This window comes from Spermophilus citellus (genome assembly GCF_964194105.1).
Source record: "Spermophilus citellus genome assembly, chromosome: 1".
Lineage (NCBI taxonomy): Eukaryota > Metazoa > Chordata > Mammalia > Rodentia > Sciuridae > Spermophilus > Spermophilus citellus.
In genome coordinates, this window is record NC_138182.1 from 186800984 (window position 1) to 186821004 (window position 20021).

Below are 20021 nucleotides of genomic sequence, written 5' to 3' on the forward strand. Positions count from 1 at the left end.
GAAGACTCAATTCTTAAGAACACTTCTTTATAGCTAAAAGGCTGCCTGATACTCAACTATTAAAAGTGCTCTTAGGCACAAGTATCTCTAGGGAAAGTTACCCTGAGCCTTGAAAGCATTCTAAGTGTAATGACAGAGCAAAAGTCATCCTGACAAGTTGTGATTATAGCATGGGGAGAAAGAACTTGGTAGCAGGAGTGACTTGAGCAGGAGGTAAAAAGAGCACTTAAGTTGAGAGGACATAAAAAAACTACAGAAAGCGGAGATGGAGATGGAGGTGTTGGTAGAGACCCAGGCTCACATTCCTCACAGTTCTGGCTACCTTCTCCCTGCTGTTCCATTTTGAATGTACCAACATTGTATCTCTGTGGCAATAACAATTGAAGACATCAGTATCTTTCAAGTAATCAGGAGAAAAAGAGGTAGAATCATTTCAAGATAGATGTACTCCCACCTGCTTTGCTATGAAAGTATACCCTTTAATTGAAAGTTTTATGATCAATATCAAGTAAATTATTCACAGTGGACATAACCATATATTTTTCCCAGTACAAAAACACAGCTGAATTCTAAGTGGGAAATAATTTCCTAATTTACTTTTTGCCAACACCCTATCTTAATCAACAGGCCTGAAGATATATACTGTGTATGCAATTTAGAGACTTTTGTGGAAACAACCCTTTAAATTTAAGGAAAAAAGTGAAGAAAGGTTACAAGAAACCTACAAGCATTTATTTGTGGAAAAGATAATAGGGTTCTGTTTCTATAATTCACAGAACTTAGAGTGTGTATTTTTGTAGTAAAGTGTCCCATGAATTAAGTTCCTTACTTGTGGTCATGTTATCAAGGTTTTATTAGAGGCAAATGCCTTTGAATCAAAGTACTTTCAGGTATTCATCTGAAGTAGTTCACTCATGAGCAGGCTGAAAGAAATGTGCATCATTCTCTTGAACCGAGAACAATCTTTCTACTCCTTTAGGAATTGGAAGATGGCACTGGAAAGATGGGGTTCATTTGTTTCCATGCATCTGTGATTTTGTTCATAAGTGATGTGATGGTTTTGGGGCATCCATCTCAAAATCAAGATATCTCTTTCTAAATTACTTAACTCCCTTTTTATTTAGAGGTGAATCAAGAAGAATTGTCTAATGTTTATGATATCACCTTCTATGTAATATGTGAAGAAAAAGGAGATATTATTTAACCAATTGTGTGGAAAAGGATAAAAAGTGTCTTAATATTATTAAAATATAATAAAATATAATATTATTAAAACATAATAAAAACAAAGGGCATATTTTGAAGCAATGCTAAGACAGGTGCTTGTCTATGTTCCTATAGCACTCATGTACTCTTTTGGTTGCAGAGAGGTGAATCATAGTCCATAGTATATCACATATCATATTTTGGTGTGTGAGTGATGTAAACAAACATACAAGTACCAGTTGTTTTTTCATTGTTCTTAGGTCTACATTAACAAAATACTGAAATTTACCCAATGCTAACCACCAGTTCTAACTGCCTATGAAAATTTCAACGAGGTAAGACTCTAACCTCTTAATAACTGATAGGCAGATTTTTCTCTCCCAAATTCCTCATGGAAGATTTGGATGGAAAATAGGTAAATGGAGAAAGAAGAGGTCTTCCCCCATGGCTGTCAAACACCATATGCAAAACACAAAGATCTTGTTTCTTTCTTTTTTTTTTTTTTTAACTAAGATGTGGACCCAGGCAAAGTGATTTTGCATTATTACTGGGATATTGGAAGGGTCTGATTGCTTGGAATTAATTTTCTGGATCTAAGAAGTGTGTGTGTGTGTGTGTGTGTGTGTGTGTGTGTGTTCCTCCCCTTCCCCATTCAACTCAGGAGGAAGTTGAGTTCCTCTGTGAAAAGGATCTGCATGCAGTCAACTCCCTGCTTTAGAGCACCTCCCATGGTTTCAGCCCATTAACCCGTATACAACAGCTTGATGAATTAATGCTTATATAGGCACAGTTGGCAGCCTCTAATTAAATAATTATGGCTAAGCAGCTGCACGGAAGCTGTTACGCACCCTAGAAAGCCAGCTGTCAGTTTATTGGTCCTAAGACAGAGGAAGAGTTAACATTTAACTCTTGGTGTTGGGTACAAAGGAGAAGTGTATGATTGGCAAGATGTATACTGTTGGTATGTGCATTTTTACTAGCCTATGCATGGAAAGATGAAAAGTAAACTATTACCTCTATAACCTATCAGCAATCCAACAAAGAAGGAAGCAATTATATGATCAGGAGAACAGAGTGTTTCCAGAGCAATCTAAAGAGAACATAATGTTAAGCGGATGAGCTCTTGATGAACTCAGAAATGCCACTGAACTAATAGGCAAATACATTTATGATTGAGTGTCCCATTTATGTAGGCAAGTGATTAAAAAACTTACAGTGGTCCTTTTGGAGGGTATGAGTGATATTTCATTTATTTGATAGAAGCTTCTTGAAAGAATAAGTTTTCGTATATTAGAAATTGGAGAACATGGTGGGTATCACAAAGCTGTATTTGAACTCTCTAAGATGCATTTTCTCCAAAAGTTTGGAAAAGATATTTGTTCTACAGAATCACAGATAACGCCAGTTCCTTTACAGAAGGCTAAAAAGCCAGGGTCTTATCTCTATGCTAGTGGGAAATATGCCGGAAGGAAGAAAGCAGTATCTGGTAACTACACTCTGGCATACAGGAAGATATAGATTATAGATAAAGGCCATAGATAGGGTTATTGGACCAAATAATGTTTGTTATTACACATCAGTGTCTCCTGAACTGATTTAATTTTTCCACACAGGCTGTTTTGTCTATGCAATTCACATGTCTTCACTTCTAAAATAACCAAATGTGTGATAACCCTGTCATCTCTATCAGGATGGCCAATATGATCTCCAAATGAATAAAAACAACTGTAGGCAAAAACAGTTCAAGAAATTCAGTTTCACTTTTATGTTCAAAGAAATTTAGACATTTGTTGTCAAATGATAATATAGATAATTAAATATTAACACTGAAAACATATTCTTTATGGAATTCACTTCAGCTAATTCCTAGGCTACTGAAAATCAGCAGTTAAACCAAGCAGAAAACAGTATAGGCTGATTTACTATCCTTCCTATATAGATCAATGGCTTGCAGTTTATAGTTTTGAATAATGCCATTTCAAAAACACAAGGCAATCTGTACCATAAGTCTTCATTTAAGCAAAAAAAACGAACTCTAAGAATCCCTACTTAAAAGTCATCAGTATATCCATTTCCTTTTTTCCCCACTCTGGTCTCTTTTTATGTCAGTAACTCTATCACCTCAGCTGTCTGAAGGTGTTTGCCTGTGATTGACAATTCTCAAGGATGTAGTTCCTTTCAGATGGATCTTAAATGAAGTTCAGCTTAATTAAGTCTGCAGTGCAACTCAAGTCTCAGTACAAAATGTGAACGAATCAAACAGCAGATTTGTAAAACCCATAAAAAGCCAATTTCAGACTTGGGGGGAGGAAGGGGGATTTTCAGCAGTCTGTACTGCCATCTAGCCAAGACCACATTACTCAGTGCAACATGCATTTGTGTTCTCAGAGTCCCTGATGAAAGAAAGTCTTTACCAATCAGCTTAATGGACCCCAAAGTTCAGCTCAAAGAGGAGACAGCAGTACTTTCTCCACTCTGACACTACCAAACCCCCGTGGACCAACAGCCAAGTTATAATCACCAATCTTACCTTCATAATTTGATATCTGGCAAAAAAGACAAAAATGCTTGTTTTTATCCACATATTACCTACACCAATATCTGTACCTTGTGATTTCTGAGGCCTTTGACTATTTTGTGAGCTTAGAAGTTGCTGTAAGTAAACCATGAGAGCTTAATTGTAATCTCTAGTACTCTAGCTATAGTTCAAGAGGTATAGCAATCCCAAATGGTAGTCCTTAGATACTGACAGAACATGTAGCCCAAATGTATCTATGAAGAGAATTGATATACACACAAAAAAATGAATAGAAGCCTTTGTACTTACGGTAGAAGACGTATTCAGTGTAGCTTGACCAGATCTTGTCATCTGTATATTGGTTGACGAAAGATGCTGTCACCGATGAGTTACAGGCTACCATGTGGAATCCACACTCTGACAACATATCAAAAGCCCTTTCCAGATGCTTGAATTTGAGATAAAATCTGGAGGTGTATCTTTCTGGGGCTCGGTCAGGGTCTCTGCTTTCATTCAAAGTTTCTCCAAAGACTTCCTTTGCCAAGGAAATCCTTCCACACACCAAAATCCGGGGAACTCTCCGAAACTTGGCATCTGCCTGCCCCTCTCTGCCCAAGGTGCAGGATCCCCTGTAACCCACAGTAATGAAGCCCCACTTGCGGTCAGCAGGGAGCATGGAGGAAGGGGGGCAGATTCTTGTGTCACTTCCCTGGGAGGCATCTTCAAAGTCACTGTGGCAGAATTCATCCGGGCTTTGCTTGATTTCCTCTGGGGTCAGGAGTTTGACCAAGTCTGGAAGCTGGAAGTACTCAGCCTCCCTTTTCAGTCTTCCCCGTTCTGGAAAGTGATCAGGCAGGACCACCTGCCTGTCCCTGAGATAGTCCAGAATATAACGGAACAAGAATCCATCTCTGTCAATGAAAAACCTTCCCTTGGAGTCCTTGGCTAGATCGTTAGCTGTGTCTCTCTTTGGGGAAAACATTTTCCACAGGAGGGAATGAGGGATGCTTATTAATGTGGAATGGCGAGTGAAATAAACTTGACCCCCGACATTCAGCTCTATGACTTCAGGGAAGGAGTTGGGAACTGCAGCCCCTTGTTCTCGAGGATAATAACGACTACAGTTTCCACTCAGAGCCATTGTCCCTTTCTTCTTCTGCAATTTTAACTTAAAGGTGCAGTCCAATGGAGTCACAGCCTTATCTTTTGCATTCACTTGTAAGGAAGGGGAAAGGATGCTAATTTGTTAAAAATGATCTCCTCTTAACCCCAGGTTTCCCCCCCCCCCAGTAAAGCAAAATTTAGAAGAGTCCACAGGTGAAGTGATGCTGAAAAAGTACTTTGAACCCTGGCTGATGTTGAGCTATCACTTCATGGAATACAATCAACTCATCTACATCAGATCTTCCATCAAGCTTAGTAGCCAAGGCAGGCCAAGTTCCCAGGTACTCAGAGATCCAGGTACTCAGAGATGCAGGTACTCAGAGATCTGAAGGAAAAGAGACAAAATTATGTCCTCAAACCCAGAATGAGTCAGAAAAAGAGAGACCTCTGGAGAGAGGAAAGAGAGGGGGAGGGAGGGGGAAAGAGATGGAGGGAGAGAGATTATTTTACATAAGCATCCCTGGTACTACTGATTTCAGCCATTTCTCAACTAAATTGTAGCTTCTCTTATGGTATTTTGTGTCTATATGTTTACCCATAAGCTTCTGTCTCAAGCAATTAGTAATAAAAACAACCCCATTTGAATTTCTGCATTAAAAAGGAATATACAATTTTCAACTTCTAAAAGGGGATCTTTTTTCATCAGGACAGGAAAGGCAGTAAGTCTTGGAACTTACCTTGGTGAATGCTGGAGACCCAGTTCTTGTGAAGAAATAATCATTTGAAAGCAATCAGAATCCACAGCCACACTGAGTCTGGATCTTGTCAAATTCCGAACAGGTAAAGGACAGAGGTATCAATGAAAAGTGCCAGAGAGATGTGCTCTTGGGAAAGAATAATTGTATATTATATATTTATATATGTATTTATATATGTATGTATGTAAGTATATATGTGTATTTGTATGTATGCAGGTATGTGTATGTATTCACTCTCGATCTCAAGTTAAAACAAGTCACAAAAAAGTTAAACGATGATGAGAAGAGGTTAGGTTGAAGAAGTAAAACAGTAAAAATATTCAACCAAAGCTTCTCCAGAAAAAAAACAAACCTTCATAAAGGATCCTTAAAACAGGAGAGTTGCAAGAGGTACCGGGACTTAGAAGCTTTTCAGAAAGCCCAGCAGCAGCAGAAAGACAGACAGATGTGCCGGGCTGGGGTCCCAGGTAGGCAGCCCACCTGCCGGCAAGGGCAAAGGGACTCCCATGTTCGCACCGGTGGGAGCCGAGCCAGAGGCCGCAGCAGCGCTGAGAGGCCGGCTGGGGGCTCGCGGCTCGGGCTTCTCCAGCGACGGAGCTGGGTGGTTCCACAGTTCCCAGTGCAGTTCGGATGCTGTTGTTTCAGCAGTGCAGGCAAGAAACCATCCAGGGAAATGACTATTACATCATCTTAAAGGAATATGCTTAGAGAAAGCGGAGGCAGCTCCGAGTCACGTCCTCCTCGGTGACAGGTTGCCAGGACTGACGGGGACGCTGCACCCGGTGGTGGGCACGCGACTTCCAGGCGCTTAGCTCCGGGCTTGGGGCGGGGACGCTGAGAGGCTCAGCCACTTCCCTCCCTGTCCTGTCCTGGAGTCTGGAGTTTCCAAGGGCCTTTTCTTTGCCATTTCTTTCTTGTCCTTACCTCCACCCCAACACCCCCAACAGCCCAACACAGACACACACAGCAATAACCCTCCACTCGGAAATGAGATTGACACAAGTGATTTTCATTTGAAAAATCTTCAAACAAATCATTTCCACATGCACTGAATTTCTGCTAAAGGGCACATTTCCCCTCTAAAGCTCTTTAAAAAAAAAATCCCACTGAATGACCCAATATGCAAGCCATAGTGTTTTTATTCCTTTGATTAAAATCATATTCACTCAAATACCCTCCTCATCCAATCGAATGCCCTCCTTTATTTTTTTTCATCCATCTTCCACTGCCACTCCCAGCAAAGAAAAACCAGAAAATAAAAACCATACAGGAATTAATGATGTTCTTTCATAATGAAAAATAAAGCATTGACACCCATAGAAAAAGAATGCCCACAATTTATAACAGTAAGTCATTATCTCTTGACTTACCTGTAAGAAATTGCTACCTGCAACCATTTCTGGGCTATTTCCTTACTGAGCATCTGTGGACATAGCCCTGCCCCCTCCCAACTTATCCCAAGAGGACTCTGGTGGAAGGCATGCCTGCTAAGAGACATTTTACTCTTGTCCCAGAGGGCTCCCTTAAGTGCATCATTAGAGTGTCAGGAAGGCATTTCCAGGGCAACCTAATCCACTAACAAAGTGCTTCCAGTTGAGCCTGCCAGTCAATAATGGTCCAGCCAACAGCTTACAGTAAGTCGGCCATTTCCCCTTTAAAACACCAGTATCTTAGTTTTCACATTCCTGATAAGAATATACTACTTCATCAATGAATAATATATGTGAGGCATACTCCATCCCAAACAATTGCTATTTAAAAAAATAAAAACCAAAAATGGAGGGGAATGTATGAATTGGATGCATTTATCTGATGGAATACCTGTGTTTATGGCCAACCTTGTCCCCAGAATTAGCTTGAAGATGGACTCAAAAGTTGGATAATTTCTGTTTTAACAATTTTTTTTCTTTCAATAAGCATTGGGTTACTGAACACATTCAGAATATTAGCTAACACTCCAACACCTGATTATATTTGACTTTGTTTCCTTAACTAATGCATTAACCTGTTCTGGCCTCAATCATCAGGATTTTACTGCTGGACCAATCAAGGAAATATTTGTTATGTGGTGCACTTATATCGCCATCTAGTGCCCCAAAGTATCAGTGCAGATCCAATACATGGGAACTCAGCAGAGCCAAAAAATAAATTTTTTTGTAAAACAAACTTTGCTTTTATTTTTAAGTTTTTATAGTGATTTGAGTTTACTTGACATGCACTATTCACAATGACAATGAAATAAACATTTAATTACCGCCATGCTAAGGAAAAATAAATCTAAATCTAGGCCTATTAAGTGCTGGTTTTGGTTAAAGTAGGCAAATGCTTTTGTTTTCTTTCATTCTTAAAAGAGTGGAACAGTACACCATGAAAATAGCTTTGAAGGTCAGGTATTAAAATATTATGGAACTAGTATGGCAAGAGGTAGAGAAGAGAGTAAGGAAATATCAGTCTTTTAAATCTAAAAAAAAAACACTTGAGAAATGGACATTAACCATTCCAATTTAAATTGCAAGCCATTAAAGACAGAAGCTAAGAATCAGAGAGGTACATAATTTCTACAGAGAAATGGACATCAACCATTCCAATTTAAATTGCAAGCCATTAAAGACAGAAGCTAAGAATCAGAGAGGTACATAATTTCTACAGAGTCTGCGGCAGAGTAGCAGAATAGGCTTCAGTCCACTGCACATTTGGTATGATCAATGTCTTATTTTCAACCTTATATATTTCAGACTAGGGATAAGAAGACATAAGTAAATAAAATGAGAAGAATATCAAAATTACTATATGTTTTTAAAAGCAAGTAATTTTAATCAATCAATTTAAATTGCAAGCCTAAAAGATTTTACAATTTAAAAGAATAATATTCTGAATTTCATAAATGAAGAGTTCTATTTATTGGAGATTAAGTTATTTTTGAGACAAGTAATTGTTAATTTTTTTTAAATGGTCTGATGAGACCTAAGAAATTAACACAAAGCATATGTTAATGTCAGGACGGAGGCTCACAGAAAGAGCTGAGTAGAAGAGGAGCCAGGTGAGCCAGTGATTCACACCTCAAGAAACCTCAAATATTTACTATAAAACTTCTTTTGAAATATGCTTACACATACAGTCACAGAGACACACTCTGAAGACAGAGAAACATAAAACCTTCACCAGACTACCATAAGCTTGTAGCCTGTGATATGCTGAGGTATCTAAAACACAGTCTGAATTTTTAATAAACAACAACAACAATAATAATAAATATTCACAAATATTCTTTTTTCCAGTTATATTGCATTATATTGTTTTGTGCCAACATGCTCCCTATTAATAATGAAGAACTGCTTTGGCAGCTCTCTTTGGGAATATCTACTTTTTAAATCACAAAGAGCCTCAAGAATTCAAGACACCTGAGCCTTTCCCCTCCTGAGGAATCAGGGGGTTGTTTAGAGGTTGGCCTGCAGCCTGCTCCTGTTGGGTCCACAGACCTCAGGTTAACCATCTTGATGTGAGTTAGTCCTTGTTCTTTTTGTCTCAGGGACTCAAACAAAGGAGGGGTGAGATTTAGAAGATAAAAGGCTTGAAGGAAAGAAAGCCATACACCATTCAGAGAGACTTAAATAGTGCTGGGGTAAGCAGGCCAGTGTGTCTCTGGGAGGCTGTCAGTGAACCTTCAGAGGAGGCAGGGAGCCAAGCCCAGGCTGCAAGCGTATTCCTGTCCTTCCTGTCAGCAGATAGCACCACTAGTGTTGTTATTCTCTCCTGGCAGCTCCCTCCGCTGAAACACTGGGATGGCACATTCGGCCGAAGGCTGAATAACAGACAGCAACAGATTTCTCTTAGGGGAAGAGCAAGAAAGAACGCTCCATCCTGCTTTCATGATATTCAGGCCCCTAGAACCTCAAGATGTACCCCAGGTAAATTGTAAAATTAATACGATGAATCTTAGCTTCTGCTTCCTCACCCCTACTTTCCATACACTCCCATAGCTGAATGTTGTAGGGTTTATTCTCAAAAGGACAAAATAATTTGAAATCATGTGATCATTTCCCACATCCTCACACCTAACACACCCTTGCATCTCCGTGCCATCAAGTGAAGATAGGTTTTTTTGCTGACTATCCTTGCTCTCAGAGAGGGAATTGATCCCATAAACTTATTCATACAAAGATGCTGTGCACTCAGGGTGTTCCGTACCCCTAAGAAATCCTGCATTATGGCCATCATCTAATAACTTTTGTTTATGGAGGGGAAGCATCAAATCCTCATCTCAGTCATCAGCCCTTGTTGAGCCCTTCCTGGCCAGCTAGGTGACTTTGACCAAAGGATTCAATGTCTCTCAGCCAGAGCAAGATGGCAATAAGATCTGCATCCCATGTGTATTGTGCAGATTAAACATTATGATGCATTTAAATACTCTGGACATTATATAGCTTTTAGTGAATACTTAATACATGCCATTAGTATTCATAACAGTGATAAAATAGTTGTAGTCATTGTTGTTAGACCCCAGTTAGAGGCATAAGGAAATTATGAAACATGTTCAAAGATTGAAATTCAATTCTACTTCCAAAATCATTGGAGGATTTTCAGGCTTTGGTGAATGAGACCGGGCAACAGCATTGGGGAACTGAAACTAATTACTATTCCAATGGTCAAAAATGGAAACACCACCATCTTTTGCAAGGGATGCTACTTACCTGGCACTATTCTATTCATTCCACGTGGATACATGAAGTGCCCGTGTGGCATCTAGCATGATGCTAGGAAGCTGAGATACAGAGCTGGATTTGATATAATCTTTGAGTTCAAGCAATCACATGCAAGCACACACTCAAATTCAAAATCATACCAATGAAAAAATAACTTAAAAGTCATAGATTCTAGAGCACTGAATTTTATGTCCCAAAATATGCCTGATGCTATACGCATCCTTTGGTCCTAGGTAGTTCACTTATGATTTGGACAGACCGTTTAACCTCAGGTGGCCTCTGCTACCCTATCTATAAAATGAAACTGTCTCTCTTTAAAGAGATCCTGTGACTGATGACAAAATAAAGATAAAATACAGCTGCCAAGTCTTCAAAGACATCCCAGGAAGTAATTTACTAGGTAAGAAACAAAAGATGAAGGCAGCAAACAGCAATCTTTCTTGTTAATGTAAAGCCTTACGAGAAAGAATTTAGATGAGACTAGAATAATCTTAGAGTTGAAGGAGGAGGCACTTCCAGGTCATCCTCCCTAGCCTCTGATCCAGTTAAAGGTCTGAAGTAATAGAAAACGTGTAGTCTAGTCATTTCTCTCAGTCTCTCCCTGAAGATACTCTTGAAATCGACTCTCACAAAATACAAATGAAAGCAAAAGCTGTTTGGATCACCATGGTGCCTCTGAATGGACGCCTACAGGTTACAAAGTTCTTTCAAGTGAGCTATCATTTTGAGATCTCATTTTTAAAAGTAAAAAAAAATGCTGCTATGAAAAAAGTACTGCTCTTCAGATGTAAAGGCAATATTCCTGACTGTATTAGTAGTTTTGGAATGTGTATTTGTCTGTACTCATTTCTATAGTAGGAAACTTTTCTGAAACAAATGATCCAGGTTAGGACTGTACAGTTTAACCATGAAGTTGATTATTATGGTTTGGATATGGGGTGTCCCCCAAAAGCTCCTGTGCGAATTCAGGAATAGATTAGATTATAAGAACTTTAACCTAATTAGTCCTTTCTAGTTTGAATGAACTGACTGGTGGCATTTGTGGGCTGGTGGGCATGGCTGAAGGAGGTGGGTCATTGGGGTTGTGTCAAGGGTGCATATTCCCTACAGCCCTTTTCCCCGCCTTGACCTAAGCAGTTGTCTTGCATTGGGCCCTTCCTCTATGATGTCTGGCTCTCCTGGGACCCAGAGCAATAGAGTCAGCCACCTATGGACTGAGACCTCTGAAACCATGAGCTCCAAATACACTTTTCCACTTCTAAATTGTTCTTATGGAGTATGTTGGTCACAGTGACACAAAAGCGGACTAAAATATTGATTAAATCCAATTTCTATGGATGTGTTTGAAAACTGTGATCTCATTAGCATGAAGCAGAGCCAAGAGAAATATTGAACCACCCACCTTTCCTTTCTTTCTTTTTTAGACATGTCTCACTAAGTTGCTGAGGCTGATTTAAACTTGTGTTTCTCCTGCCTCTGCCTCTTTAGTAACTGAGATTACAAGTGCATGCCACTGCACCCAACTTGATTCTATTTCTTAAAATAGATTGGCAAATGAGGAAAAACAAAATATAGCTGCTCATCAAACACTTGGTTCCATTAAATACACATGTACTATTTTAGTAATAGCTATAAAATAAACAAACAAAAGAGGTCTACCCAATACTCCTACAGTTCTTTCCCTACTGTTTAACCATGTCTGTTATTCACTGTATAATGCCTGTTATATATGTTAAGTTATATGTGTTGGACTCTTTCTCATGATGTTTGCTATGCATTGTGTAGTGTATCTTATCTCTTAGTCAAGGAAGAGTGTATTTCTGGGCCAATACTTATCAATTTTTTATCTCCTGCATAGGACACCCATTTTTCAAAAGACATTGGCAAAATCGGGAGTAAATATCTTTGCCTCTCTGAGAATATTCTCATGTATATATTAGGAATAAAAATATCCACTCTGCAGAATAGATGCAAGGATTAGAGATAATGTTCTGAAACTGCCTGGCAGATAGCAAGTGTTCAATAAGTAATGGGCAACATTATATTTATGCTTAACTCGATCACCACTCCCTAACTTCCTCCGATTTCAGTACATACCCCACAGGTGTGTGTGAGAGGTAGATGGAAGGGGACTGAGTTACTCATTCATGCTGGTGATATTACTGGTCCCTTTTCTGAGAGCCTGTTTTCCCTGCTAGGATGGGAGTAAGAGAAAGCAAAAGTGATACTGGGAACTCTAATCATGTTTGTCCTTAGAGATTGATAATTAGTTAATTTTAAAACTCACACCCTAAGTTGGAAGGTAACTACATCTTTCAAAGAATGAGGAATGGAGGAAAGTAAATGAACAGGCTGGCTCATTCAAAATATCTCACATCATTTTATAGTAATTCAGCACTGTCACTTTGGGGTAGCAATTGTTCATAGAAGGCATTTTTTCCCAACTAAATCAAGACATGTCATATAAGTTTGTTGAAATGAATTGCACCAGTGTCATCCACAGATGGAAAGCAGTAGGAAGAAAGAAGGACAAAAACCACGTAATGAATGGAAAGATTCAGTTCGAGGAGAATAACTGAATTGTTTTAACAGAGAACTTGAGATGTCAAAACTGGAGATTGTAGGTATGCTCTGAACACTACCTTTTTTTCTTATCTTTTGTGTTATTTCTGAGATAACTTAAAATGGGGCTAGATCATTTTTCATTCATCTTGGTATCCCCTAGAAGGTAGCACAAGGTATGACATCTGAAAGATGCTCAATTAATTAATGTTTGTTGAATTTAGTTGCAGGAGCAAGAGTGATATCTTCAGAATGGCCCAAGAAATTGATATGTTAAAAAGCTGACAGGGTTATGTCTGAACAAGCAATGGGTTGGGAACATAAGGCAATTCATTCCAGTTTATTTCTCAAGGCACTTGAATTCTGCATACTAGCAAGGACCTTTTTGTTTGATTGGGCCCCAGAGAAATAAACTGGATGCAAAAACTAGCCTCTTTGAGCCCAGTACTGCAAAGAGGTTATTCAAGTGCTCCACGTGAAATGAAACTGGAATGGAAGGAAGACAGACAATTAATAGAAATATTTCTGAAAGAGTAACATTTTACAAAACTGTTCTGACAGAAGTTTCTTAAAATAAAACCATGCCTGTGGCTAAACAAATTAACAAGATTAATAATTAAAACTGACCCTAACTGCCAGACCATTTCACACATACCATCTCTTCTTAATTCCTGTAACAATCCTAAACTGTTGGTATTGTGGGGAGAATAAAAGAGTCTCCAAGAGATTAGGTTACCAGCAGCGGATCACATAAAGCCTATCTTACCCCAAAGGCTCTCTTGACTATACTGAACCTATTCAGGCATGTTATTTTCTTTATTAAATATCCTCAATGTGTACCCAATACTTGGGTTTGGCATCACATAGAGCAATAACACATTTCTAGCTAGATCACCACTGTGTCTTCAGTTCTAGTTCAGTGCCAGGCAGAGAGAAAGAGATCTATAAGTCTTTGTCAAAAAAAAAAAAAAAATGATCGTTAGAATAAATTAGCTAATGAATGAGAGAATAAATAAATAAATGAAAGGATAAGCTACCAATGGGAACATTGATATCTAAAAATTTCAGCTGGATACAGCAAGAGTGCAATCTCATGTGGCACATTTAATTTTCTTCACTTCCAAAATGTTAGTTCCAAATGGGAGAATATTTTAAGGGTAACAAAAAATAAAAGGTTTCTGAACATAGCATCAGAGGACTGACTCTTCATGCATACAAAAGGATGAGCAATATAGAGGTATCTTTTTTCTTCAGAATTTAGAATTCTATAGAAATAAGAGATTTTTTTTTGGAATAAGAATCTCCCACAGAGCAATCAAATCCTACTTTTTTTTAAACTGTTAAGATGTTGGGAAAAGTATTTACTTTAAAAATATTTTGAGATGGTTTCATACATTAGTCACTATGCATCTTTTCCAAAAACATACAGGAAAAGAGGGTAGAGGGCCTGGTACTGATTGATCTACACAGAAACATGTATTGGGCATAAGATTTTAGGGGCAAAGCACACCATTCAAATATGAGAGGGAAAACATCATCCTTTGCTGTACAATGCAGATTTGCAGAACTTCTGCCAAAGAAATTGCATGTTACCATTGTAGACAATGATCTGAACTTCAAGCACATCTCACAATAACCCTAGGGTCTCTCAAAATGACAGGCTGGTGTGCAATGTGAAGTTCCAATCACTACCTGAGGACATCATGCAATCATTTGAGAGGGAGCCAGTGTTGTATATCTTCCTGATAAATCTGGTTGCCATTCATCAGGAAAAAAAAAATGCTTGTGAACAAATGGAGTGACACACAAAAAAAGATTTATGTATCTGATAGAAACTGGATTCGACCTGATTCCTCCTGACCAACCTCTTGAATTTTTCATATATTTAAATTATATTTCAAGAGTAGTTATATACAACTGCTGTTGAAGAGCCATCATCCTGGACACAGAAGCTACACTTACCCCGGGTGAGACATTTAATAAAATCATAAATTAAGATGAAAACTTGGATAAATGGGCTAGCTACAGAGAAATACTAAATGTCTTAGTTGCACCAAAGAGTAAGCAAATACATCCCTTTTATTGCCATTGTATTCAAAGATAATTATATCTGTTAAGTGTAAAATCAGAGAAAGTAACTACCTAAAGGAAGTAACAGATGGAGTCCATGATGAGAACATCAGTGTTTCATAATAATAACAAAAAAGTCACTTACCTTTAAAAACAAATTCACTTACAGAGCCACTGGCTAAGGCTTGGTATATCTCGGTTGGCAGAGTGAATGCTATGTGTAAGCCCCTGAATTCAATCCCAAGCATCACAAAACAAAAAGAGTTAGAAAGAGCCCCTGGCTTATCAGAGTCCTTTCCCACGGGTCCAGTTCCACTTAGTAATGACAAATTTTGGTTTTTTGTTGTTGTTATTGACAAAGGTTGTTTAAGTCCAACAAAAGCAACTTTGGGCTCCTTTCAACTCCTTCTCTTCTATGTCTCTTATTGTCACTCACTTCAATATTTATGAATCATGCATTGTCTTTACAAGAAACCATCAGGCACTCTAAAAGAGATAGTGATGAATCAGACATAAATTTTACCTTCCATAAGCTTGTTATCCAGTAGGGTAAAACAAAAAAAAAAATAAAAAAGAATTTCGGAGACAACTGAAACACAGAAAACGTAATGACTGCTACAAAGAGAACTTGGGAAAGTTCAATGAGAAATTCAGATCTAACCAAAGACAAAGTCATTTTTTGAAATACTAAGGAACATCATGCTTAGCCCAAAGTACCCATTAATAAATTATTGATGGGCTAAAAAAGTGCCACCTTGCATCACTGTACATTTCCTGGGTATGAAGTCAAAGAGGCACTCATCTAGAATTCATTTAGAACCACTCCAGATGGGGCTGGTTCATTAAGGGACTAGTGATCTCAGAAATATTTTATATGTGTATATAAATATAAGTCCATTGCAGCAGTGGACCCAACAGCTAATTTATATTTGGTTCTCAGCCAATAAAGACTAAGAGTCATTTGAGTGGCCCTTCCCAGGCTGTTTACATACTCCTCCAGGGCCCGCTTTCTGCCATTACTTGTACATCTGCAATCTCTTTGGCTCAAGATGGCTGACAAAAGGTGTGTGAGCTACAGTGTTGGGGATGCTACAAAAGATGGTGGAAGATGCTGGATGGAACAAGCAGGCTTCACTGCAACAACTCCAAATGCTTCTGAGGAGATGGTCTAAGACACCCAGGTCAGCAGTCAGTTGTTGCCTGGTAGAAATCTTTTGACATGTTGAAGGACAACATAAGCCTCCCTATAGCACAGAAAGATGTGAATAAAACTATAGCCAGAGGCATATCACACCACAACATCAGGAGGCATGAAGAGAAAGAAGGACCATTTCCTAAGATTGATTTCAGCAGCACATACCCAGCCTACTGTATTGCATACTTATGCATAGCAACAGTCTAATTAATGTGATCATTTCCATGAACAGATTTCTACACTAAAGAGGATATGCCTATAGATTAAGGATGGAGGTGGGGGGAAAGAATTCCAAATACTATTTCTATCTTAACTACCTAGGAAACCCTGTGGTTAAAGATATCCTGAGGATCTGGGAAAGCTGATTGGTGTTGGCCATAGTAGTTCCTCAGGCAACGTGTAATACCAGAAGTCTAATAGAGGAATAGAGTGAGTTTTGATCACACACACACACATACACACACATTCACAGACAATGTTGGAGCAATTGTGGTCAACTTTCATGACTGCAAATAAAGTTTGTCTGACTTGTTGTCAATGTTCACAAGTTTGGGATAGAAAAGGAAAGAAATTTATCAAGAAATACTGAAAAGTAATGATTACTTTAAACAGCAAAGCCATGGGACAATCATGTTGGACTTTGGAACTAGGAAACTCTAGGGCTGAACCCCATCTTCATAATTTACAAACTGGGAAAGTCATCTCACCCCTCTGAGTCACGATTTTTCATCTATGCAGTAGGGATAACAACTGTACTTCCTTTATACAGGGTTTGTGAGAACTAATATGACAATGTATATTAAGTGATTAGTTACCTACCTACTCCATATAAAGAGATCAATAAATATAGCTCTTGGTATTATATTATGTACCTAATGCTTAGTGTATTTTTAAAATGCATTTTCATCCCAAACTTATTTACTTTATTAGCTCCATGAAAACCTATCACTAATGTTAGCCAATCCTTACTCTGAACCCCTTATAGATCCAAAGGGAAGGAAAAAAAGCAATGGCTTAATCTCCTTTGGACATAGACCTCCTAATGAAAGATGTTTGGGGCAGGTCAAAGGGAACCCTATGTCAGTGTTGTAATTATTCTCATCTGGATAACATACTTCCAATTGTCGGTGTTAACTACCTCTCACCCCATAAGCTCCAGGCCTTGCTCTTCAATTGTTAGCTGTCACTTGTTCCAGCATGGTCCCTTGTCCACAAGGATGGTTGGGCTAAAATGTGCACATTTTTTAAGTTCTCTCTCCCCTTTTCTGAACTAATTCATCATCACTATGCAAATGACCCCCAAATCTAAATTTTTGTCTGATCTTTTCCCAACTTTTATATGTCTATTAGACATCTTCACAGGGAACTACCAGCACTTTATACTCATTTTCAGAGCCAAATATCTCTTTGTAACTGCATCCATTTTATTCCACCAACTTCTCTGTCTCTGTTAATGGCATCACTGGCTTTCTCTCTCTCTCTCTCTCTCTCTCTCTCTCTCTCTCTCATTCAAGTGAAAACTCATCAACTGATTTCTCTTTGTTAGAGAGTTTGGCTACTGTAACAAAGTACCTGAGATAATCAACTTATACAGAGAAAATATTTATTTTGGCTCAAAGTTTTGGAGGTTGTAGTTCATGATTGGTTAGCTCCATTGCTTTTAGCCTGGGGCAAGGCAGCACATCATGGCAGAAGCATATGACAGAGCAAAATCTCTTGTGATATGAGCCTGGGAACAATGAGAAAAAGAATAAGAGGTCAGGGTCCCATAATCCCCTTTGGGGACAGTTCCCAATTACCTAAGAACCTCCCTCTAGGCCCCGCCTGTCAAAGGTTCTGCCACCTCCTGATAACACACCCTGGGGACTAAACTTTTAAGACATGGATGGGCCTTTGGAGGACATTTAGCATCCCAACTATGGCAGGCCTTTTGGCTCCCAATAATGAAATCTGTCCACTTTATCTCTAGCATAATTCTTTTAGGTATTTCTTCTTCTATTTGTCCTACCCAGTACTTTGCCTTTTACCTAAATTTGTTTATTCAACAAATAATAATTGAGCATTCTCCATGATCCTGGTAAAGCAGTAAACTGTATAATCAACCTATTGGGGACCCAGAGATGAACGACATAGTCAGGTCTTTTCCTTCAGAAGACTTCCATTCTCAGCAAAAAACACAGATTCTAAACAAGTGAACAAATAAAAGAGCAATGTAATTTCAAATAGCTGCGTGCATTATGAATAAAACAGAAGTAAGTGGTAGGAAAGGTATGTCTTGGATAAAGGGCCAAGGAGAAAAGGATGGATACTGCCGGCTGGGACTCTCTAAGAACGTGAGCTGAGACAAGAAGTCAGCTCCGAAATCCTGAGACCCGTGTATCCTTGGCTGAAGAAGGACAGGAATAAGGCTCAGAAAGCTGATGTGAGACTGAGCTTGATGTTCAAGGAACTGAGAAAAACCACTGGACTGAATGCTGGAACCTCGCATACCACACTAGAAGTGTAGATTTCATTCTAAGTGTGATGGAAGTCATTAGTGAGTTTAGTCGCAAGTGATGTATGTTCTGGTTTACTTGTTTATTTGTTTGTTTGTTTTTAATGCTGCTTGCTATGGGAATAATGGGTTCTTAGGGGAGCAAAATTCATAGTAGGGAAATTAGTGAGAGAATATTCAGGATCCATTATAAATGATGAAGATTTAGACTAGGGTTGAGGAAAAATAAGTGAGGAAAAGCTGCCCATGATTGTGGATGCCTTGTGGAGGTATGGGGGAAGTGGAAGTGAGTGGTATTAGCACATGACCTGCTAACTTCCTCCCTGCTTCAAAGCTTTTCATCCAGTTCATTAAACACAAAGCCAACAGTGTGGTCTTTCTAAGGATGCATTCTTTGCCCATATATCTTAGTTGGCTCCTCATTGCTTTATAGAGTAAAGATCAAAGTCCTTGATAAAGTTCAAAGCCCCATGTTATCTGGCTACTTTAAAGATACATACAAATATAAAGAAAAAAAAGAATAACAAAGCAGTCCTGAATTCTGAGATAAATCTTTGCACAAACATGAAATTCATAGAAAATGGTACTAGCTTTTGATATATGAGCTCTTTACTTGCTCTTAAAACCTGAAAGTTCTGTCAATGAAAGAGCCACAGTATGTCAAGCAGTAGACTTCAACTCCCAAGGAAAGAAATAAGAAAGCTTTGGAAACTGAAAGAAATCAAATAACTTTTTGGACACAAATAAATTTATGAATTAATTTTTTGATGACCCTTGATTTCATCCATTCCCCTATTTATAATCTCCAGAGAAAACACAGGTCAAAGGAATACCTTACTACAAAATGTAGTGATCTAGTTAGTTAATCATATGGAGAGAGAAAAATTGATAGAATAAATCCATTCATCACATTGAAACTATGATCTGCTTTCCCCTCTGCCTGAAACAAGCATTTTTTAGAAATTGAAAATTCATGTCAGGATCATTAAGCCAACTTGAGAAGTCACTGGAAGTAACAGAGTGACAGAAGATGGCAGTGCTGTCACAGTCCTTGCATGGACTTGAGGCCTTAACAAAGGGCAACTGAAAGCTACCCTGAGTAACATGGCTCATTTTTTTTTACCCAGGGTCTGAAGTGAGTCTCAGTTTCAATTGCTTATTTCTTCCAACTAGCTAAGTCTCAAGCCCCCAAAGAGAGCAATGAGATCCCCTCTGTGTCTGCCACCTAGATATACCTTGCCATCTCAGTGTGGCCTTAAGAAATATAAGCTCATCTCTATACTTATGTTAGTAATCAATTGTTTGGTCTTTTACAAAACATGTGGTGAAAGAAATTTACCTGACCTGATCATATAAGAAAAATTCTCCATATTTAACATAGAATCATTCAACAGGCCCTAAAGTTTCTTTC

The 20021-nt window shown here is 38.6% G+C and overlaps 1 protein-coding gene across 1 annotated transcript in view; it reads right to left on the reverse strand.

Annotated features, from left to right (window-relative positions):
* Positions 1-5072, reverse strand: part of KCTD16 (potassium channel tetramerization domain containing 16) — a gene marked incomplete at its 3' end in the record, with an annotated part of 273154 nt that extends 268082 nt beyond the window's left edge. The window contains exon 1 of the mRNA XM_081287905.1: positions 4034-5072. Within this exon, the coding sequence (XP_081144031.1) occupies positions 4034-4865 (832 nt within the window). The 5' untranslated portion in view covers positions 4866-5072. The remainder of the gene's footprint in view (positions 1-4033) is intronic.
* Positions 5073-20021: the final 14949 nt, after the last annotated feature.